The sequence below is a fragment of the Cyprinus carpio genome, chromosome A4 (assembly GCF_018340385.1).
Source record: "Cyprinus carpio isolate SPL01 chromosome A4, ASM1834038v1, whole genome shotgun sequence".
In the NCBI taxonomy this organism is placed as follows: domain Eukaryota; kingdom Metazoa; phylum Chordata; class Actinopteri; order Cypriniformes; family Cyprinidae; genus Cyprinus; species Cyprinus carpio.
The window spans coordinates 7,079,600-7,102,905 of NC_056575.1; the positions used below are offsets into that span (position 1 = coordinate 7,079,600).

At 37.8% G+C, this 23,306-nt stretch overlaps 3 protein-coding genes across 3 annotated transcripts; 1 reads left to right on the plus strand and 2 right to left on the minus strand.

Moving 5' to 3' along the window:
• Positions 1-86: 86 nt before the first annotated feature.
• On the plus strand, positions 87-6,682 carry LOC109063884 (endoplasmin). Its single transcript, XM_042748931.1, has 18 exons — positions 87-244; positions 1,156-1,258; positions 1,588-1,729; positions 1,821-1,937; positions 2,217-2,548; positions 2,625-2,736; positions 2,835-2,957; positions 3,050-3,166; positions 3,262-3,399; positions 3,487-3,564; positions 4,364-4,429; positions 4,529-4,798; positions 4,887-5,132; positions 5,244-5,380; positions 5,714-5,792; positions 5,886-6,041; positions 6,124-6,219; positions 6,407-6,682. Exons 1-18 carry the CDS (start codon positions 196-198, stop codon positions 6,431-6,433), a joined length of 2,388 nt encoding a protein of 795 aa, XP_042604865.1. The 5' UTR covers positions 87-195; the 3' UTR covers positions 6,434-6,682.
• A 92-nt stretch (positions 6,683-6,774) lies between these two features.
• Positions 6,775-13,799, minus strand: LOC109065994 (glycosyltransferase 8 domain-containing protein 2). Its single transcript, XM_019082984.2, has 10 exons — positions 13,600-13,799; positions 12,289-12,325; positions 9,654-9,743; positions 9,389-9,581; positions 8,486-8,603; positions 8,282-8,369; positions 7,970-8,082; positions 7,683-7,849; positions 7,487-7,599; positions 6,775-7,026 (listed from the first exon to the last, which is right to left on the minus strand). The coding sequence occupies exons 2-10, from the start codon at positions 12,305-12,307 to the stop codon at positions 6,860-6,862; spliced, it is 1,068 nt and encodes a 355-aa protein (XP_018938529.1). The 5' UTR covers positions 12,308-12,325; positions 13,600-13,799; the 3' UTR covers positions 6,775-6,859.
• A 1,025-nt stretch (positions 13,800-14,824) lies between these two features.
• Positions 14,825-22,585, minus strand: LOC109063873 (F-box DNA helicase 1-like). Its single transcript, XM_042748893.1, is given in 22 exon segments — positions 14,825-15,086; positions 16,186-16,320; positions 16,441-16,547; positions 16,795-16,920; positions 17,064-17,267; positions 17,480-17,555; positions 17,735-17,837; positions 17,839-17,896; positions 17,989-18,085; positions 18,198-18,334; positions 18,417-18,503; positions 18,681-18,768; positions 18,930-19,149; positions 19,284-19,452; positions 19,530-19,612; positions 20,065-20,139; positions 20,349-20,539; positions 20,677-20,809; positions 21,244-21,374; positions 21,533-22,014; positions 22,105-22,266; positions 22,455-22,585. Coding segments are annotated over 22 exon segments (3,051 nt in total). The 5' UTR covers positions 22,474-22,585; the 3' UTR covers positions 14,825-14,918.
• Between the last annotated feature and the right edge of the window lie 721 nt (positions 22,586-23,306).

Here is a 23,306-nt window from a genome sequence, read left to right on the forward strand (position 1 = left end):
TTGGTGCGGTGTTGTGCGTGGGGTGCTGTGATTGGCTCATACCGGCCGAGTACAGCCCTAGAGCGCTGGAGGTTATAAAGCCGACTTCTCGTCTTAGCGCTACGCACTGCAAGAGTCTGTTGAGGTGTGGAGGGTGCAGCGACTTCTCAAGGCATTAATCTGCTATTGAGTCTTGTTTTTTTTTTCCCAGAAAAGATGAGGCGACTGTGGATTATCGGTCTCCTCTGTGCACTTTTGGCATTCGGTGAGTACGTTTTATTGAATGGCCATAATGCACCGCGTTATGCAGTTTTGATGCCTTTGAACTTGACAAAGCTTCAGTGAGTGTTTGCAGTAACGCTGCAGTCTTTGCGTGCTTCCTCTTTTTGCTATGTAACGTATAGCATTCGTTTTTTATTTTCATTTTTTTTATATATATATATATATATATATTACTTTGTGTAGCTATGTTAACGCTTCCTAAATGGATGAAGGATTCGGAACAGGAAATAAAACATGGAGCGTGGATTTGACTCGCATGTGCTTCTGGAAGTTTCCTTAAGATTGAAATGGCCTTCGTATAATACTATCCCATTTATTAATATAGCTATTATATATGGTGCCTTAAAACTATTAATTGCATTGAAATGATGTAATCGTACTAGTAATGTACGATTTGTTTAATGTAAAATAGTCATGCAAGAGAGAAATAAAATTACAATGCATATCAATTGCACATTTAGAGAAGAATTTAACCAAGGATCTTGAAACGTGTTTGATTGTCAGATCAAGGCCTTTAACTGTCTAACGTTAGCTGAGATCTTCAGGATAAAAAAAAGTGCATTTGCACACAAGTCCAGTGCATTTGCATTTGTCTCAAATGTGGAGAGCCTTATCTGGGCAATTCTAATCAAATTTAACTTCACATGCAGTGCATATTCGCGTGCAATGAACAAACAGCCTTGCTGGGCACAATAGGGTCTTTGCTGAGCAAATATACTTGGGAATTAAGTTCTGAAACACTTGTGATACAAATAAAAATTTTATTTTGGTGCTGTGTGTTATATCATTAAGTTACTGAGTAACACCATAGATTGTGTCTGGCTTTAAAGTGCTTTTTTATCACCAATGTCACATTCACATTAACTAATAATCTAATGTTTTGCATAATTGCAGCATCTGTGAAAGCTGATGACGACGTTGACATAGACAGCACAGTAGAAGAGGACCTTGGGAAGAGCAGAGACGGATCCCGCACAGATGACGAGGTTGTTCAGAGGTCTGTATGGACTTGAACTTGACTGTTCCTGACACTTTGTGACCCTTCATTTAGACTTTGTTAAATAAAACCTCAAAACTAATCCTGGCTGCTACTTTTAGCTTATTAAAACACATTTGTTTATCTCTTAAGAGGTTACATTTAGATGCATTCACTTTTAGCTCCTTGCCAAAACCACAAGTGATCCCCAGAGGGGGTTGGACATCTGGCTGATGCACTTGTGTCTTGTTCCACAATACCCAAGGGTAAATGGCAACGAGTCCCTAGGGGATTGAACATGTAACAAACATCCTTTGCACTTTTCCATGATTCCATCTTTTCTCCAACAGGGAGGAGGAAGCCATTCAGCTAGATGGTTTGAACGCCTCGCAAATAAAAGAAATTCGGGAGAAGGCCGAAAAGCATGCGTTCCAGGCGGAAGTGAACAGGATGATGAAACTGATCATCAATTCCTTGTATAAGAATAAGGAGGTGAGTTATAAGAACTCATGCCGTTCATCATGTTTTTACAAATTGTACACCAGAATCAACGCTTCCTAATTCTTCGTTTTTCATCCTAAAGATCTTCCTTAGAGAGCTGATCTCTAATGCTTCCGATGCCTTGGATAAGATCCGGTTGTTGTCCCTCACCCATGATGACGCTCTTGCTGGAAATGAAGAGCTTACTATTAAAATCAAGGTGCGTGAAAAATGAGACCTGAAACCCACCGTTTACTGGTGAACCCTGTTTACTGAAACCGAGAAATATAACATCGCATTTTTAATTTGCATTGCAAAAGAAATTTAAACCTGTATGAGGCACATTGAGGAACATTTTCATATCTTAATTTTGATACTCAACACCTTGTTTAGCTATGCAAACACATTTTTAGTTCTTGGTTTCTTTAGTAAATAGTTTTACTACTTGTATCGAGGTTATGCAATATTTAGTTCTGTGTCTTTTATCTGTCCTCACCAGTCCGACAAAGAAAAGAACATGCTTCACATCACTGACACGGGCATTGGTATGACCAAAGAAGAACTGGTGAAGAACCTCGGTACCATCGCTAAATCAGGAACCAGCGAGTTCCTCAGCAAGATGACTGAGATGCAGGATGAGGGTCAATCCACCTCTGAGCTGATTGGTCAGTTTGGTGTGGGCTTCTACTCTGCCTTCCTTGTGGCTGATAAGGTCATAGTCACCTCCAAGCACAACAACGGCACTCAGCACATCTGGGAATCTGATTCTAATGAGTTTTCCGTCATCGAGGACCCTCGTGGAGACACTCTGGGCAGAGGCACCACCATTACGTAAGCAGTTGAATTTAAAAAGTCGCAAAAAATGTGTAAATTGTTACGTGTTAATAAAGCAGTCTTGTTTTATCAGACTGGTGATGAAAGAGGAAGCTTCAGACTACCTTGAGTTGGAGACCATCAAGAACCTTGTGAGGAAGTACTCTCAATTCATCAACTTCCCGATCTACGTTTGGAGCAGCAAGGTCAGTGTGACCACCAAAGACCCCAGACCTTCGAGTTTAAAGTTCACCGATAGCTTAACTAGCTGGTCGATGTCATAAACCCATCGATTTGATTACAGACTGAGACTGTAGAGGAGCCCATTGAAGAGGAGGATGCTGAGGCAGAGAAGGAAGAAGCCACTGAAGATGAAGCTGAGGTTGAGGAAGAGGATGAAGACAAGGACAAACCAAAGACCAAGAAGGTACTGTATTTTAGCTGCAAATATGAGAGTAAACATCAGTAGAGACTGTTTTATATATGTTTCTCAATGAACAATTCCTCACTCCTTTTCAGGTGGAGAAGACCGTGTGGGACTGGGAGCTGATGAATGACATTAAACCCATCTGGCAGAGGCCTGCAAAGGAAGTGGAGGAGGACGAATACAAAGCCTTCTACAAGACCTTCTCCAGGGTGAGTCAACCTGTGCTTTACACACAAAGAATCAACTCGTATGATGCTCTGTGGCTTCTTGGATCAGTTCAAGTGAAATCATTTTTAATTTTCAGGACTCCGATGAGCCCATGAGTCACATCCACTTCACCGCTGAAGGAGAGGTCACCTTCAAGTCCATCCTCTTCGTCCCTGCATCTGCACCCAGAGGCCTTTTCGATGAGTATGGCACCAAGAAGAATGACTTCATCAAAGTAATTTTGATCATCTTTAAGTCGGAAAAGGACACATTCACTTATGTTGTATTTTTGAGTTAATTGTTCCCATTTTGGTTCTTTCAGCTGTTTGTGCGTAGAGTGTTCATCACCGATGACTTCCATGACATGATGCCCAAGTACCTTAACTTCATCAGAGGCGTTGTAAGTGTTTGTCTATTTTTTTTTTTTTTTAAGTGTAGCCAGTAAGATATTCAGGATGCATTGACATTTGTGACTCGAATCCTTCACAATCCTAATTCTGCATGTACAGCGTGTGGCATATTTAAAATTTTTAGAAGTATAATGCATGTTTGCATTGCATTTCCCTAGAAGCGATAGCCTTCCTGTGTACTGGCTCATTAGTAAAGAGTATTTCCATTCTTGAGCAGATTGCATGCCTGCACTAATGTAATACTGGGTACAACTGAAATTTTATTAGCCAAAAATAGGTTTGTTATATTTTTGTTTTCTGCATAAAAATAGTGTTTGGAATAAACCAATTCTAAAGTAATTTAATACTTTAACCCTGGTAATAATCAGTGTTATAAAATGTATTAAAAATTGATTTTGTTATTTGAAATAAAGGTAAAATATTAATGTTAGATGGAAAAACTGGAAAAAAATGTGTTAGATGGAAATTAAAAACGTAGCCCTGGCAACTAGCTGAAATCAAATAAGTTGAAGTACTAAAATAACTAAAATAAGTGAATGAAAACTAAATTGAAATAAAATGTGTATAATAAATGGTGAAAGCACAAAATAAAAGCTAATTAAAAATATTAATAAATACTACAATATTATATAAATACTAAATAGGGATTTTTTTTATTTAACATACAGATTGCATTTAATTACCTATTAATTAAATAGAACAAAATTGGATAGTTTACCAGTTTTGGCCAATAATTTATTTTGCTGCATCACTATGTTTGGTGACTCAGTGTTTGATCTCATCTCTCAGGTGGACTCTGACGATCTGCCACTGAATGTGTCCAGAGAGACTCTGCAGCAACACAAACTGCTCAAGGTGAGCTCATCGTGTTACAGATCAAAGTAACCTCGATTGATGGTTTATGTACATTTATATGATGACGTGAACACTTACGCTGATACCGCCATTCTTCAGGTCATCCGTAAGAAGCTGGTGCGCAAGACCCTGGACATGATCAAGAAGATCGCTGAGGAACAGTACAATGACAAGTTCTGGAAGGAGTTCGGCACCAACATCAAGCTAGGTGTGATTGAGGATCACTCCAACAGAACCCGCCTGGCCAAGCTGCTCCGCTTCCAGACCTCCCACAGTGACACCACACTGTCTAGTCTGGAGCAGTACGTGGAGAGGATGAAGGAGAAGCAAGACAAGATCTACTTCATGGCTGGAACCAGCAGGAAGGAGGTGCATAAATGTTTTTACTTTGAACTGTGCTTACTAAGATACCCTATTTCCCCATTTCCATATTAACATGTAATCTTTCTGGTTTTAGGCTGAGTCTTCTCCATTCGTGGAAAGGCTTCTTAAGAAAGGATATGAGGTCGTCTACCTGACTGAGCCAGTGGACGAGTACTGCATCCAGGCTCTGCCTGAGTTTGATGGCAAACGCTTCCAGAATGTGGCTAAGGAAGGCGTGAAATTCGACGAGAGCGACAAGGCCAAGGAGAAGAGGGAAACTTTGGAGAAAGACTTCGAACCGCTCACCACCTGGATGAAAGAGAAGGCCCTGAAGGACAACGTATGATTATTCTCTATCATTTATTTGTATTTTATTGCATATTATAAACTGACTGACCTTTTAGAAGTGGTAGATAAACTGAAACAAGTTCGTCCTTGTATTATGTTTCAGATCGAGAAGGCCGTTTTGTCTCAGAGGCTGACCAAGTCTCCCTGCGCTCTGGTTGCAAGTCAGTACGGATGGTCTGGCAACATGGAACGAATCATGAAAGCCCAGGCTTACCAGACAGGAAAAGACATTTCTACAAAGTATGTCCTTTAAAAGTCTTAAATACATGTGTGCATATGCAAATTCTAGTGCCAGTCACCTTAGTAACTGCATAGGAACGACCTGGCAACTTATAAAAACTTTGCAAAATGTCACTAGCAAAAAAGGCCAATTGTCTGCTGTCTGTAGAATTCCAACTTGCTGCTTTGTCACAATCGGCGTTGTATAAAGTGCTAAAGAAATAAGTGTCTTGACACTTCTAGAATTGTGGCGACCGTGCAACCCACCACTTCCTGCCATGTGAAAAGTGAAAAAATGGCTGATATTAAGTATGGTCATACAAAACTGAGCAACTTTTTTTTTTCTCATTCTAGTTATTATGCAAGTCAAAAGAAGACATTAGAAATCAACCCCAAACATCCTCTCATCAAGGAGATGTTGAGGAGAGTTAAAGTAAGTCAAGCATAACTCCGATCAAGTTAATTTATTTAAAAATTTTGCTGTTAAAATTTCAGAGTGTCTGATATATTGTGCTTTGTGTCGTAGGAAGATGCTGAGGATCAGACAGCTGCGGATTTAGCCGTGGTGCTCTTTGAAACCGCCACACTGCGATCTGGCTACCAACTCACAGACACCAAAGCTTATGGAGACAGAATAGAGCGCATGCTGCGGCTCAGCATGAACGTAGATCTTGAAGAACAGGTACACACACGGTCGAGTGCCGGTAATACGAAAAAGATGCTCAAATGAAGCATGGCTCAATATCCTGTTGCTGTGTCCACAGGTAGAGGAAGAGCAAGAGGAGGAGCCAGAAGAACAGACAGAAGAAGCAGAGGATGAGGAGGAGGTCCAGGCAGATGAGGATGCAGAAGAAGAAACGGTGAGTGTGGAAACGGTCACTTACTCGCCCTCAAGTTGTTTCAAACCCATGTTTCTTTCGTGAAATGCAAAAGGAGAACTTGAGAGGTTTGAAACCACATGAGGGCGAGAAATGAGGGGCGAACTGCCATTTTAACAGTTCCTTATGCCTTAATGTGTGTTAACACATGGATTTCTCTGTGTTTCAGGATACCACAGCCAAAGACGAGTTGTAAAGTTTAAATCTGGGAGGGATGAGGTGTCGGACTGTGATGCAGAGTGAAGATGGCGATCTCAGCTGGTTATCTTTTCTCTGTGCCGGGTGGGTTAGGGGGATAGGAGCTGTTTTTTTAAGGCGCTATGTTTGTGTTTGAGAGTTCTTTTTTTTTTACATTCCTCCATGATTGTAAATTTGTTAATATTTAACTGACCCAGTTGTGGAGTGCTGACTCCTGTCCACTGAACCATTAAATGTTTCCTGAAAAGGACCTTGTGTGTAATCTTTGACCTTGAGTCTCCTTGTTTTACTCAGTTTACAAACTCTCCTCAAAATAACAGGATTCCATTTTGGCTGTTTATTTATTATTTTTTTATTTAGTAGCCTCAGTACTTGGATTGATTTTGCATCAAGTCAAAGTGATGGTTTAAATTTTAAATATTGTTCATGGTCGTACCAGGGTGAATTTTCCTGTGGGGTCTGGGATAAACCATTTCTCCCAGAGGTCCAGATGGACGCAGGGATAGTTCCAGGGCTTGAAATGGCCGTTCCAGTGCAGTAAGCGTGCATCTTTGAGAAAGGATCTGGGATAACGGGTATCAGGACTCCATCCTTTATAGAACACAAGAAGAGAACGTATAGTTAAATTTCAATTCACAAATCAAATGAAAAAAATGTTATCTCCAACGAGACACATCCACTTATGGGGTCTAAGGACTCAATTAACTTGAGATGTTTGATTAATAGTTAACATTGTTAATGGGATTATTTACAGGATTAGGAAACAAATTGATTGTTTTAAGATATTTTAAAATATAATTTATTCCTATGACGCAAAGCTGAATTTTCAACATCCTCCAGAAATCATTCTAATGTGCTGATTTGCTGCTCTAAAAACTTTTTATAAATATGTAAAATGGTTGTGCTGCTTAATATTTTTGTATGAACTGCTAATATTTTTTCCCCAGGTTTCTGTAAATAGAAAATGTCAAATAATATTGAAAAGAATCACCATCTCAAATAAGTATTCGGTGAGATCTGGCAGAAAAAAGGTTTGAAAACAATCAGTTACCCAGATGTCTGACGTGCCACAGTGGATCAATGGTTGTGTATTTATCATGAAAGACGATCAGCATTGGAGGGGTGGCCACGCCGCCTGCCATGGCACTGCTGTACAGATTCTTCCTACATCAACATGGAAAAAGAGAAATCTGTTGCTGCTGAAGACATTTGATCTCATAAAAAATCTAAATGAACCAATATTTCACCTGACATTCTCAGCCATCCATTTCTCAAGCTGTTTAGTTATTTTTTGCTTTTTCCATTCACCAAGGTCTGCCACAAAAACACCTGGATTAAAGGAGCAGTCGCTGGGGTTGATGCCCAACTCTCTGACTTCCTCTTTGCGGTAGTCCAGAAATCCCATATAGGTTGTCTGTAAAGGCAATAGTGTTTTGATGAAACGAAAGAGAGAAATCAATCCATGTAACAGTAACTAAAATGATAAACGTTCACCATATTCAGAATACTAACACATATATCCAGAAATACCCACCTGCATCCCCACACTGCGCACCATCTCATGTGTGGGGGGCAGATCACAATCTGAGGCGAATGCAGCAGCATGTCCCGCTTTCAGCTTAATGTTATACAGTTCCTGTATATCTCCTGTAAGCCAGATGTAATAAAATCATTCATTATCACAGTGAATAGCGCAGTGTAGTGGTTTCATTTCATGCACTTGACATATTAGAGCATGCTTGCATGATCAACTTGATAATGATAGCTTTTGTATCAGTGCAACACGAGTACAAGTGTAAGGTTAGTGTCCATTTCAGAGGCTTACACACATAATAATGGATTTCACCTTGCACTATGACATCATCATCCAGGTAAACGATCCGCTCGTGATTTTCAATGGCAAGGAGCGGCAAGTAGAACCTAACAAAGTTAAGCTGCAACACACAAGAAACCAGGATCAAGAAACACGTAGTGTGTAAAAGCCTGAACACATTTTAGAAATAATGAGGAGTTTACTTGAAGTAACCCAACAGAACCCAGCAGAACTCACAGGATGCAGCAGTTCTGGTCTGGACGAGTCCAGATTGACCTTCCCCTTCAGTACCATTGGATTGAACTCCAGGATCTTGTATTTGATTTTTCTCAGTTTGGTCTTCTCTATGTATTCCCTGCTTGATCCCAGAAAAAGAAACACTTCTTAGAGAGTGTATTTGATGACTGAGCATAAATATAAAGCATATATAAAAATAAATTAAACATAAATTGCAAAATTAAAAATAACTAATAAACGACAAGCACATTACAAAATTACTGAAAATGAAAAAATAAAAGATTACAGTTTTACAAGACGTCTATTATGTTGATTGAGAATAATAATATTTTATAAATATTTAATTTGAACAAATTTAAATTAATTAAATTGTATATTAATTGTATACTATATATATATAATATATACATTTGCAATATAAAATCCTCACTTTATTGTTACAGTAGAAATCAACTATATATGTGTGTGTGTGTGTATATATATATACACATCTATAACAAAAATGTAAGCATGTGTATATATAATTACAGTGGTTCTCGAGTGATTGCAGGAAAAGATTGCAAAAGATTGCAGGAAGCAGAAAAAATGCAAATGAATGCAAATAAACTTAAACTAACCATAATAAATGCAAATAAATAGGCTTATCGACTTTCAAAAGGGAGCAGCAAATGCTTCCCATAGCTTTTGTTGTTGATAACAAAGGTTAAGGGTCCAGTTAAACGCTCCAGTATTTTGCTGCATTAAGGTTTATAGTATTAATAATGTTTGATTTTAAGAATATTTGTATTGGCATGTTGTACAATAAACTACTTGATGTGTTGGATCATCACTTAAATCATTTTAAATCAGTTCAGAAACACTGCTCACGGCCATCAGCTGTTACACTTGCGTCAAAGGTGAGACCTTATCTTTTTGATGGCATCTCGCAGGGTAACTATGTAGAAGAAAATGCTTGCATGGCTATTGCTGTAGACGCTGTTGATGGTTGCCATGGCAGCACCAATACGCTCTTCTGAAGCACAGATCACCACAGGAATGCCAGTGTCCATCGTTTTCTCATCCTCCACACCCGTTTTAGCCCCATCTTTCTTGAGCACTGCATAAACAGCAATAAGATCAATATAACAAAGTGAGTACATACTTGCGTATCAGTACCCTGCATGTGTACCTGAATACTTGGCCAGTGTCTGGAGTCTGGTCTTTTTGTACAGGAGAGCAAATGCCACCAGGATTAGCAGAATGAGGAGCCCACGGTTGACTGGCATATAGAGATGAAGCGAGAGAGAGAGAGAGAGAGAGAGAGAGAGAGAGAGAGAGAGAGAGAGAGAGAGAGAGAGAGAGAGAGAGAGAGACTAATGAAAATGCTGCACTGTGTGTTGCGTATATGAAAAAATTACCACTAGAGGTCACTGTAAGATGACGAGTGAGGGATGTGGGACTGTTCTAATTGTTAATATTAAAGGGATACTCCACCCCAAAATGAAAATTTTGTCATTAATCACTTACCCCATGTCGTTCCAAACACATAAAAGCTCTGTTCGTCTTAAGAACACAATTTAAGATATTTTGGATGAAAACTTGGAGGCTTGAGACTGTCCCATAGACTTACAAGAAAAAAACAAAGTCAAGGTCCATAAAAGGTATGAAAGTCATCGTCAGAATACTTCATCTGCCATCAGACGTGCAATCTGGGTTATATGAAGTGACGGGAACACTTTTTGTACGTGAAGAAAACAAAAATAACAACTTTTTATTCAATAATTCCTTTGTCAGCAGTCTCCTCTGTGTCTCTCCATATCACCGAATTCTGCATATGCTCTTCTGTATCCTCCGCGCCACAAGGATGCGCTGTTTTATTTCAAATCAAAGCTAAATACACATAGAAACAGCATCCTTGTGGCACGGAGGATACAGAAGAGCATACACAGCATTCGGTGATATGGAGAGACACAGAGGAGACCATTGACAAAGGAATTGTTGAGTAAAGTCGTTATTTTTGTTTTCTCCGCTTACAAAAAGTGTTCCCCTCGCTTCATATAAGCCAGATTGCACGTCTGATGGCAGATGGAGTATTCTGACGATGACTTTCATACCTTTTATGGACCTTGTCACTGTTATTTACTTGGCAGTCTATGGGACAGTCACAGGCCTCCCGGTTTTCATCCAAAATATCTTAAATTGTATTCTGAAGACAAACGGAGCTTTTACGGTTTTAGAACGACACGGGGGTAAGTGATTAATGACAAAATTTTCATTTTGGGGCAGAGTATCCCTTTAGCTTAAAAATAGCATTGGTAATCAAACTGAAATAAGTAGTTCTAACAATTCATATACTACACTGTAAAAAAAGATTTTTCAAAGTTGTAAATAGAAGATTTTAGGAGTACGTATTACAAGAAAATACTATTTCAGTCTTGCTACTTCAAGGTTTCATGTTTACATCAATGTATTACTTGATGTTTCTTTGTAATTAATTGTGAAATTTACAAGCAATTTTTGAGGGAAAATTGTTGTATCACTTTTTTAGCCGTTTTGTTATTGTTACTAAAACTAAAGACAAAACTATTAAAAATCATTTTTTGGTAATAAAGCTGAAATTAAATAAAATATAAATAGATGAAAAGTTTAAAAATATATATATATTTCGAAGTTGAAAATAAATTATTGGAGTACATTTTACACGTAAACACTATTTCAGTCTTTTTACTTGCCATTTCTCTGCAATTAAGTGTGAAATTTATGAGCAATTTCTGAAAATTGTTTCTACACCTAGTTGTTTCAGTGTTGGCAACTAACTGAAGTAAGTTTAATTTGAAGTACCACAATTATTAAAACTAAAACTGAAATAAAAGTAAATTAAAACTTTATGGAAATATTTTAAAAGAACAAAATGACAAAAAGAACATAAAATTGCTAAAACTTAATTAAAAAAAATAAATGAGCTGATAAAAATAAATAAATAAAACCCCCCAGAAAATATGGCAATAAAAGCTAATTCAAAATAGGAATAAATATTATAATAGTTTCTAAATAATATTAAAATAGTACAGCAAATCAGACAAAAATATATTTTTTTGGTGGTTAGGGCTAAATAGTCCAGGCTGAGGTTGCCTGATGAGGATAAAATAAACATCTGTGTATTCTGTTGCTTTCCATTCCTTGACTAATGCAAAACATGGCCTTAGTAAATCTGAGGAAAAAGAAAGGAAAGGGTTGCTTAAACTGACCAGATCTGTTTAAAAAGAAACTGTTCATCAAATTTCTACCATTACAATGATACAGCATTTATTAATAATGTTGTTAGGTGAGCATTTATGCTTCAAATAAGTCAAAACTACAATATAAAAGGCCTGCAATTAAAAAAATACAAACTCTGGTTTCAGTAAATGTGTTCTGATGAGAAGAGTGGAGTTTCCAGAGACCCCCGCTATTCATCACTTTTATGGGTTTAATCTGCCTGGTTACCTCATTTACTCTGGGACTGACCCCTCCTCCAGCACATAAACACAGACGGGACACATTCCTGTTTTGCAGGACAGTAGTGCAAAAAGAAGCACTAAAAGATCACTGTTTGCTCATTGACTTCAGTTATCCATGAGATTTCACAATGAGAACGATCTAAAATCATGCAGGTAAGACTTGTGGTTTTGTATGAGGAGTCTGGTTCAGAGTGTGACTCATACACTGGACATGATCACCGGCCTTGGATGTTTTTCCATGTATTATGAAACCGTGATGCAATAAACAACCGTATAAGGGGATTCACAGGGACGCAACCTGCAAAACTTGCATTTGTTACTTACTTTTCCTCAACAAAGCCATTTTTCCTCATCAGCTCATCTGTAAAGAGAGAGAAAAAATGAAATGCCTCAGATATTTCAGAGGTATTAAGCCTGCTCCAGAGGATCCTTAGCAACATTTAGCTTCGTTAAATCTAGAAAACTAAAATAATTATTTTTAAAAAGTAGCACTTTCCTGTAAAACATTTAATAGATTAAAATAACTCATTTAAAGAACGTGTGTAATGTCAGCAAGATTTAAAAACTGAACTTTACTTTAAAGTTATAAAAATTAGTTATTATTATTAAAACCGACGTCAGCATAGTATTATTTATAATTATTGAAATATAATTTTTTTAATTATTAAAAAGTGACTATTGATATTAATATGACATTTACAGTTAAAAGGAGTTAAACGTGTATTACTACTGAGGTTTTTTTTTTTTTCTAAAGGGTTTTTTGGTTTCTTGAGAGTTTTGCACACATGTGGGACTGTTTATCGGGAGTCTCCTGGCCTTTCCTTCCTGATGCCATTCTTCACTAAGCTCTAAACTCAGAATTATCAGTTTCATTTCAACTCTTTTTCTGTCCTTTCTTCAAATCATATTTTCTCAGGCCTCTCAGAATGGAGAAAACTTAGCTTTGCTGACAGGTCCCAGAAACCAAGTAAAACAAAAAGTATTAACCATCAGGCAGAAAAAGCTAATTTCTTGTTTATGGTTTATTCTTTTCATTTATCTAGGGTCTTATAAACTATATTTAAAAAGCTCTCAAACACCACTTATAAACAATTCATTGTGCTCTTTCTTACAAAAGGCTGAAATAGCATTTATTCTAATTACTGGGGACAATTTTTGTGGCTTTGGGTTTTAAAAACAAAAGACATCATTAAAAATGATAAATGAACAAAAATATACAAGAACATCAACTCAATTTAAGATGTGACTATCCTTCAGACAGATAATGTTAACTTATTGCTAAAGTCAACACTTTATATTTTCACTAATCATATTTTTATGTAATGTACGATGTACTGATATATTGATATCTATTGATTTATAGCTATACGTTTGTCCATATTCATGCACTATTACATAATAGCCTAACTGTATATGTCATTTGTTACATTTAACCTTAATTTAATAAATGCCTTCCTTTCTTTCGTTAACATTACCCAACATAACATTAACATACCTTGTAGAAACAAGAGATGATTAAGTTCCTTGTGCACCGTAAGATAAACCAAACAATGTCGCAAAAAGGTTTAGATAACCAAATATCACAGATAGTCATCATAAAAAAGAGGCGAGTCTTTATGTAAAGTGGTTACTTACCAGAGTTCCCAGCAGTCGCGCGCTGACGTTTATTTAATCTGTACCGCGCGCGGTCGCACTGCTGCCTTCCACTTTTTTATCCTCACGAGACCCAGCTAAGCATTTTTTTTGTCCAAATGTCTTCTTATTATTTCTGAAATCCACACACTCCACAGCGTCACATGTAACTGTGTCTTACATGGGACGTCCCGACCTTTTCTCCTGTACCAGAGCTGGGTGGGGCCAGTACGTTAATACATGACAATATAATGACACTTTAATTTACTATATATAATTATTATATATTTCACAATTATATAACATTATAATTACATAGTCATAACGATATGTGAGTATATATATATATATATACACACACACACATACAGACACACAATTCACAAAATTATAAAAGACTAATGTGTTATAATACATGATTAATCATAGGTCTATATATAATACTTATGTATCTAATAATTATTTGATTACACACATATACATACATACATACATATATATATATATATATCATTATTTACCATTAATTCATGTACATTACATACAGTTTCAAGAAAAAAACAACGAGATTGAACCAGATCTGACCAAGATTTACTTGGCTGCACAACATATATACATATATAAATACACACACACACATATGATTACAAATTTTCAAAGAATGGCATACAAGTCACTTGTCTTGCAAAAAATGTCTGCTGAAACAAAAATTTGTTTTAAAAAATTAGACCTTTTTTTTTTTTTTCAAATGGTACAAAATTAAAGGTTACATAAATTATGATCATGCTTGTTCAAAGAGTTAAACGTCAAAAAACCCTTTGAAAAAAATAAAATTAGACAACGAATATATACTATACAGTGCAAAACTTAAGTTAGTCTAATTACACACTATGTGTTCATGTAAAACTATATGTAGGAATGGTTATCTGTCTTCCCACATGTCACTGATGTTACAACTGTGGTCATAAACACAATCTTATACATTAGTGTTCCTCAACTATTGTGTCATTCACAACAGCTGTAATACTGTGGTTATCGAGGGCTTGAACAGGCACTTCTAAAGCTGCCAGAAAAACACACTGCTTATTCTCCACCTAAAAACCGTGAAGTCAATGTTAAGTGTTCAACAAATGAAAAAAACATTTTGAAAAATACAATAAAATAAATTTAAAGTATTAAAATAGTTATGGAACATACTTGAAAATAAATGTAACTGAAAAAAAATAAAAAAAATCCAGTGGAGATTTGAGTTATCCACAAATGTGAACTTTGCAAAATCGCCCCAAAAGACACAAAAGCAAATGGCCACTTAAATGTGGTGTTTAAAGTAAAGATAACAGCATGGCGACGTTGATGGGCAGATCTATTCTTTCATTGGTATAGGTCATGGATCTGACACGTTCAGGTGGAGAGAGCATGAAGGCTGTAGGTCCCACACGCTGCTCCACACAGGTCAAACACAGCACGCCGCCCGCATCCATGCTGTCCATCTGAAACACATTAATTTAATCAATACAGGAAGTGAGTTTTTGAACCTACAAGAATTGCTGAAAATGTACTCCCCATCAGGCCATCTGAAATGTAGATGAGTTTGTTACTTCATCAGAACAGATTTGGAGAAATTTACATCATTTGCTCACCATTGGATCCTATGCAGTGAATGGGTGCCGTCAGAATGAAAGTACAAACAGCTGATAAAAACATCACAATAATCCACACAACTCCACTCAATCAAATGATGTCTTTTAAAGTGAAAGGCTGCATGTTTGTAATAAATTCTTCAATTTTTTTTTTTTTTTTACACTTCAAACCATTGCTTCTGGCTTAAATACGAGTCTTCTATCTATAATGTTACATTCTCCAGAGAAAAAGCCTGAATCAGAAGAGAAATATGCATGGATCAAGCACTATTTACATGTGAAAACAGTCTAAAGCAGTTCTAAACAAATATGTTGGTGGATTTTGATGTGAGAAGACAACACAGGATGGACTTTTTCACTGGAGGAAGCATTATTATGAATAATGGATTATGCATTTTAGCCAAAAGTGCCAGTTTTAAAGTTAAAACGACTTAATGATTCTACAAAAACACAGCTTTTCACTCCACAAGACACTAACTGATGGACTGGAGTCATTTGCATTACTTGTGGATTATTGTGATGTTTTTATCAGCTTTTTGGACTCTCAATCTGATGGCACCCATTCACTGCAGAGGATCCACTGGTGAACAGGTGATTTAATCCTAAATTTCTACATATCTGTTCTGATGGAGAAAACTCATCTATAAAATTTACCAGGGATCTCCAACCCTGCTCCTGGAGAGCTACCATCCTGCAGACTTTAGTTCCAACCCTGCTCCAACACACCTGTCTGTAATTATCAAGTAGCCCTGAACACCTTGATTAGCTTTTTCAGGTGTGTTTGATTGGGGTTGGAGCTGAAATCTGCAGGGCAGTAGCTCTCCAGGACCAGGGTTGGAGACACCTGTCTTGGATGGTCTGAGGGTGAGCACATTTTCAGCAAATTTTCATTTTTGGGTGAAATGTTCCTTTAAAAGACAGAAAAACGACGGTCCAGAAAGACACTGACATATCTGACGGGGATTTTGCTCATGCTGAGGACAGAGTCTGCGGTGATGTGGTTCCCACAGCCTTCAATGGAGCAGACGAGAGATGGGTCTTTACTCAGCAGAGCGCTGGTCAGCTCTGACCTCAGAAAGTACTCCTGCGAAAGACGAAGAGGCAAGAATAATAAGAATGCTTCAATGTCATGATTTCTGGATATTCTTTGGATTATAAAGATCAGAACGAAACTGAAATGCATAGACAGAGAGGAATAACTCACCCCGGTGAATGTGAGAATGTTGCTGATGGTCTTGGTGATGTACAGCGCTCTTTTGGCTCGTGTGATCGCCACGTATAACAGGTTCCACTCGTCATCTTGGATGTTTGCTGCAGCCAGAGAGTAAAAGTTAGTCATATGCATATCTTATATAACAAGATTCTTACAAGACGTCTTTTAATGAGGAGTTGTTGTGATGCAGGTTTAGTTATTTAAAATTGTACCTATGTTGTTATGTGATTTGTGCTGTTATTTGTGACCGTGTTTGTTTTAATGTAATTTTATTGTGAAGCACTTTGGGCAACCTGGTGTTGCATTAAACTGTGCTATATAAAGAAACAAACAAATGCCACAAACCTGCATTGAAACTGCCCACTCTCTGCAGGTTATGACGTGCACATGGTACTTTCATAAAGTCATCTGTCACAACCACTGCGTCAAACTCCAGGCCTTTTGCCTTATGCACAGTACCAAGGATAAAATCTGTCACGATCAGAGACATAAAGGTAGTCAGCTTGTTTATGAGGGCTGTATGCGTACAGTGATTTTCCTGCATGCCATCATTGTGTATTTCTTAAAAACAGTACTTTATTTGACTTCCATCTCTTTATTTTGGTCTCACTCACCGGCGCACACTGCGCTTTTCTGGGCGCGATCATAGATCCGTTTGACCAGCTCTGGAATGCGTTTGTTGTATTTTTCCACCACGGCTAGCTTGGCCTCCAGCTCTCGGTCTTCCGAGGCCATGGCGTACCCCTTCAGACCTCTGAATCCGCCCATCTTATCTTTGCAGAAACTTCGGATGAAGTAATCCTTGATCGAAAGGCTCTCTAAAGTAGAGAAACAAATCCAAACAAAGCAAACTTTAGAAAACCAATTTCAAATCAACAACCATCAGTCTCAAAGATCCAACAAGGTATTAATAATCTGAATAAATAGCTTTACAGATAAGAAACAAACACTACAGAAACCATTGTGAGCGAATCCAATTAGGATATTTTGTAAAAAATTGATACTAAGATTATAAGCTGAAGTGACTCACCATTCTTGCGTTTATCCTCTGGCTGCATCAGGACCCAGAGATCCATAATTTTGTCCAGTCCAAAGTTTTCAACACCCTGAAATCAGAGGCTGGCATTTTTTAAAGATTCACTGACTGTGTTTTACACATCATGTAACTTTTTCTGATTGAAAAACTGCACAGAACAACAGAATCGAGACATTCAGAATATATCTGAGGTTTAAAATACACATCAAGATAATTCACTCCAGGTAAGACAAATGTTCAATCACTCACTCCCACAATGTAGATCTTGCAGTTGGGGTTGACGTCTGTAAGTCGGACAGCCTCGCTGAAAACAGTGACATTACAGCGGCTCAGAATGGCCACGCTTCCTTGGCAGCCTCTGTCCCAGCTTCAGTTGTTGCAGTGTTTGTGTGTCCTCCCCTCGTACACTCCCTGAAAACATGCACATAGCATTTTTATTATCGCCAGATTTGCAAAAATATAATAACAATCAAAATTGCCCAAATATAATTCCTTAAACTTACCATCCTGATTCCCACCAACCAATATCTGCTTGACTTTTTTACAACTGTCCAATACTGCAGCACCAACGTATGCGATTTCTGATCCAAACCTGAAGCTCTGTGAAAAATACGAGTGGTGACATTAGAAAATGTTTACCCGTAAACACGTTTATCCCACTTCCTCTACAAATATTATCTGTAATTTCCTTTTCCTGTGTTTTCGTTTGTACCTGTGTAAGATAGTAGATGTGTGTGTGAGCAACAGCGTGCAAAGCATTAACCGCTCCTCTGAAAGTGTAAATCTGTTGATGAGGATCTCCAACCAGGATTTTCCCACAGTTCTGAGAGAGCATAATGCCCATGATGACTGGAAAAATCAAAGAATACAAAATAAGATCAAGTTACAGTCAACCCCGCATTAGAGAAAATGAAAGGTGATTTATTTGAACCTGGTGTGCAGTCTTGAGCTTCATCAATAAATATGGCATCGTATCGGTCCAGCTGTGGTCTCGACAGCTGCCAGAGTTTGAGGTATCCTGTTTACAACAATCAAAGGAAAAACACATGAAACTTAGATAAAACATCTAAGAAAATTATGAAAGCAGATTTTGGGTTTATTTATGGGACTTGTTACAATAGTGATTGAGCGTGAAAGGAAATTAGCTGAAGCTCAGGCATGTAAATATCGGATAAATCCAGATTTTGGTGATTACCATCATGGGTCATGTTGTACACTCTCTCTTTTCTGGACTTCAGCTCTACCATTTGGTCCCATAACTTTTGTGCAATACCAGCAAATGTCTGGAGAGAAAGAGATTTATTAATGGAGTTTTTTGTCACAAAAACTGCAACTGACAAAAGAGTGCAAAGACCCAAATAGATCGTGATAGGTGTTTTACAATTGGTTAACACAAACTACATTCACAAATGTAAACTGATAAAACTGCGTGTCTTCACGTTACCATTTTTTGGTGGTCGTCTGGGTATTCTGGCTGTCCGTGCGTGTTCTTGTACTTATGTGGAACATGTTGTGGACCAACGTGCTGGTCTACGGATGCGCAGAAATTGTGGAGGGTTTGCGTCACCACTTTAGCATTAACGAATCCCCCGTGTCCTTTAGGCAAGATCCACGCCACATCAAACACTTGCAAATTATTGGACAGTTTCCTCATGTTTTTATACCTGTATAGCAGAAAAGACACACAAATGATTCTGGTTATAGCTCACTGAGACCATTATTCATTCTTTAAAATAGGTGATGATTGCATGGTGAAGGTTTCTCTGCTGATTGGCCCACAAATCCAGTCTGAACTGACCTCACTCCCACAGCTCTGAAGGCCATTGAATGGATGGTACTGCATTCGACGTTGTGTGGAAATGAGCGCTGAGCTTGCATCGCCACAGATTTGTTAAAGGCCAGGTAGAGGAAGCGCATGTGTGACCTCTGCTGAGCATACTTCACGAGTGTGGTCGTCTTTCCAGTGCCTGCAAAAAATAAGAACGGCATTACATGCAACTCAAACACTTTCAGCCGCAAAATAATCAAATGATTTTTTCCTCACCTGCAAAAGCCATTATTTTAACAACGTGATGATTCTGGATGTCGTGGTTGAGTATCTGCTGTTGCTCGTGAGTGATTTGCTGCCTGAGAATGAAGACGGCGATAATCATCATAATTGTGTCAAATATTATAAATTATTTTACAATTCTTACATATATTGTTTGTAATTAATGTATACACTTCTGTTCAAAAGTTTGGGGTCAGTTCTTTAGAAATGTGCTTCTTATGCTCACCAAGGCTGCATTTATTTGATCAAAAGTATAGTGAAAACTACAACTGTGAAATATTATTACAATTTGAAATAACTATTTTCTATTTTAATATGTAATTTATTCCTGTGATGGCAATGCTGAATTTTCAGCAACAGAACAGCATTTATTCGAAATACAAATATTTTGTAACATTACAAATCTTAACTGTCACTTTGGATCAGTTTAAAGCATTTTAGCTTAAAAAGAAAAAGAAAAAAAGTACTGACCCCAAATTTTTTAAACTGTAAATAATACACAAATACTACATCCAAATTTGATTCCCACCTGTTGTCTTGCAAGCCCGCAGGAGGAGGAGCGTTCTCCATCAAGTGCAGCACATAGAAGATATTGTAATGCCACCTATATGAAGGTTTACAAAGTGAAGAATCATTTAAATCAATCTGCAAAAAACAGTAAATGTTCTGTACTAAGTTTTTCCATTTGTTTGGCTAGTCACATGAGTGGAAAATCATGTTGTTCAACTCCTCAGCTGCTATAAATGAACATCTAAATTGTTATGCAGAGGTTGCAGCCGTTTATAGAAAAAGCACTTTAAACTGGTCTCTCACCTGTTGCTTATGTTAATATTATTCTGTCTCATGGCCATAAGCAAAGTCGCCACAGCCCACAGGTACTCCGAGATTCCTCCTGCAGTCAGCAGACACCCAGACTTCCTCAACAGAGCGACCAGGTCCAAGACATCTTTCACCCCGTCAGCCAAAATCAACATCAGGGCCATGGCAGACCAAGGGTTTGGACCCTGTAATACATGCGGATAATTGGTTAAATATCAAAACATCAACTGGATGCACATAATAATGCAGATATACAAGATATGCATGTTGTTGCAACATAAACTAGCAGTTGCAGAAATTGTTAACGGTGAAATTTCATTACCTCATCATCCACCATGTCTGGCATTCTGTCTTTGATGCAGGCTTCAGCATGAGCGTAGAGCTGATGTCCTTTCACACACACCAACACGTCCTTCACATTCACCCTTTTGCTGTGTTTGAACTGAGACATGTACCTAAGAAAGAAAAAAAAATTCGACACAATAATATACATCTTATTTAAATAAACTCTGACATTTGATTATATTTTGTATTTACCATATTTTGCATTTGAATTATTTGATTTTCCCAACCATTTTCTGTATCTATTCACCTTAATTAATTTTCTGTATAGTGCAATTTGGCTCTATTAGCACTTTGCCAGTATTTATGTTATCAGTCTTGTTAGTGATGTGCTTTGTTGACTCTAAACTGACCAATCAGCAGATCATTAAACTACGGTTGACCCCCGTTGTACAATTGTCACCTAACAGGTTTGACCTCTATCAGCAGCTCTGATATAGACTTCAAAATGACCCATAGGTGTGAAAGTGGGGGCTGGGAATCACTTTTTGTTGTGCTTCAAAGGTGCAAATAATAAGTCCCGTAAATGAGCATTTTGTATTCTTACCTCACCATATTGAGAAGACACAAGTCATCCTTTTTGTTAATTTGATTATCATCCAGGATAGACTTCATTTCCTTCAGTGCCTCATTTTGCCGCTTACGGTATCTGCAGTACAACTTCTTCCAAGGTAGAAACTAGGAAAGAAACCATGAGATGTCACAAAATACTGCCACCAACACATCTAAATGAATCACCTACTCAGTAACACCTACTCAAAAATTACACAAAATGCAATGCTTATATTAACTCACAATCATCTCACTGTAAGGTTTGAAAGGCATCACCGACACACCTGGGGGTCCATGACGACGGCCCTCCAGTGACGGCACACCAGGCTGATGTTTCGATAGAGATCATCTGCCGGGAGGTGCGCGAACACTTCCCTCAGGACCTCCTCAGGCAGATCCTGCACATGGCCTTTGGGCACCTCCTGGCCTTCCTGCACTCCCAGCAGCCCGAAGTGGGCATCAGGGAGGGCTTCGACCAGGTCCTCCTCATCCTCTTCTTTTTTCACTGTAACTTCCAACCATTCTTCTTCTTTTTTAACAGACGTAGTTCCTGTGTCAAAGTCTTCTTCGAACATATCCTCAGTGATTCCTTCCATGTAGTCCTCCGTCTCATCCTCTTCTTTTGGGATAAGATGCCCGGTCAGTTCCTGTTCTTCGTTCTCCTCCTTCACTGGAGTTTTGGATCCTTTTTGGGGGCTGGTGCTGATGACTCCAGTGACAGAGAAGAAATCGGTGATGCCTTTTTGTTTTCCCACACCACCTGAAACTTAACAGCGAAATTAAAAGGTGTTAAAGTGCAAAGTGAGCGCTGTTTTGTGCAGAAAGCTGCAAAACGCACTGACAAATAAAACAACACCTTGTCTGCTTCTTTTGGTGGGTGTCCTGGGCTGAAGTCCTCGGTTTGGGTCTGTGTTGCTGAGGTTAGCATTAAAAGGCTGTGTGAGAGACTGGTTCCCTGTGTTGCTTTGCAGCAGATCATTACATTCTGAGGGCCCCAAGTGCCTGCGTTTTGCCCTTCCTATATAAAAATCACATTAGACAGCGAATAAGCCATTTAAATCACATGAAACTAACAGATTAAACGCACAGGAGCTGAGTTAAATGCAAGCTCTGCGTCTGTCCATTTTAAAACATAGCGTTATTCAGTCTACTCACAACAAACATGACGTGCGAAGATAAAAAAGGTACAAAACAAATAAATATCACCTCTCATGGACGATTCCATGATTCACAAACGACGAGTCGGTTTACTCCACCAAGATGCGTGCACCAAAACGAACACAACAACTTCAGACGCTCTCCGTTTCCGCTCTGCGTCACTGCAAATTAAAAGTTCGAATGTCACTCCAAAATAAAAGTTCTAAAAAGTCCTGCGATTACTAGGATCCTCGATTCTGATTGGACAGACGAAGCATCCAGAGAGTTCAAACTTTTTTAAATATACATATTTAATTAGTTAGTTAGTTAGTTTGTTATTAATCGCTCTCAAAACCACATTGTGTCCTGTCTGCTCTCTGTAGTATTTTATGAACCGATAGATGGCAGCAGAGAGACAGTGAAACATTCGACGTGGGCTGAACAATGTACTTAAAAGTCTCTACATCGCATAGGCTAACTAGGATAACTCTTTAGTTACTACCGTTACTACATAGATATGTTTATCCGTAAGTTATTAAATATAATTTACCTTGATGCAAATGGAGGTGTCCCTACCGATGTCCTGTAAAGGTTCACTGACCTTGTTTGTTTTTGTAACTAAAGAGCTGGTTGGATGAGAGAGAGAAGAGAAAGAGAGAGGCAGTGATTTTATTTATTTTTAATTAAATATAATCTATTAAAATTCGTTTTTGTTAATTGAAATTAAGTGGAAATAAAATATAAATATTATATGAAAAACCTTTAAAAAAACTATTATCTTGGCAATTAAATAAAATAGGTTAAGTACAAAATTAAAATGAATCTAAATAGATATTTCTTTAAAAAAGAGATACCTAATAAAAATGACCAAAGCACATAACAAAAAATTTAAATATATAAATAAAGCTATTTTAAAACATT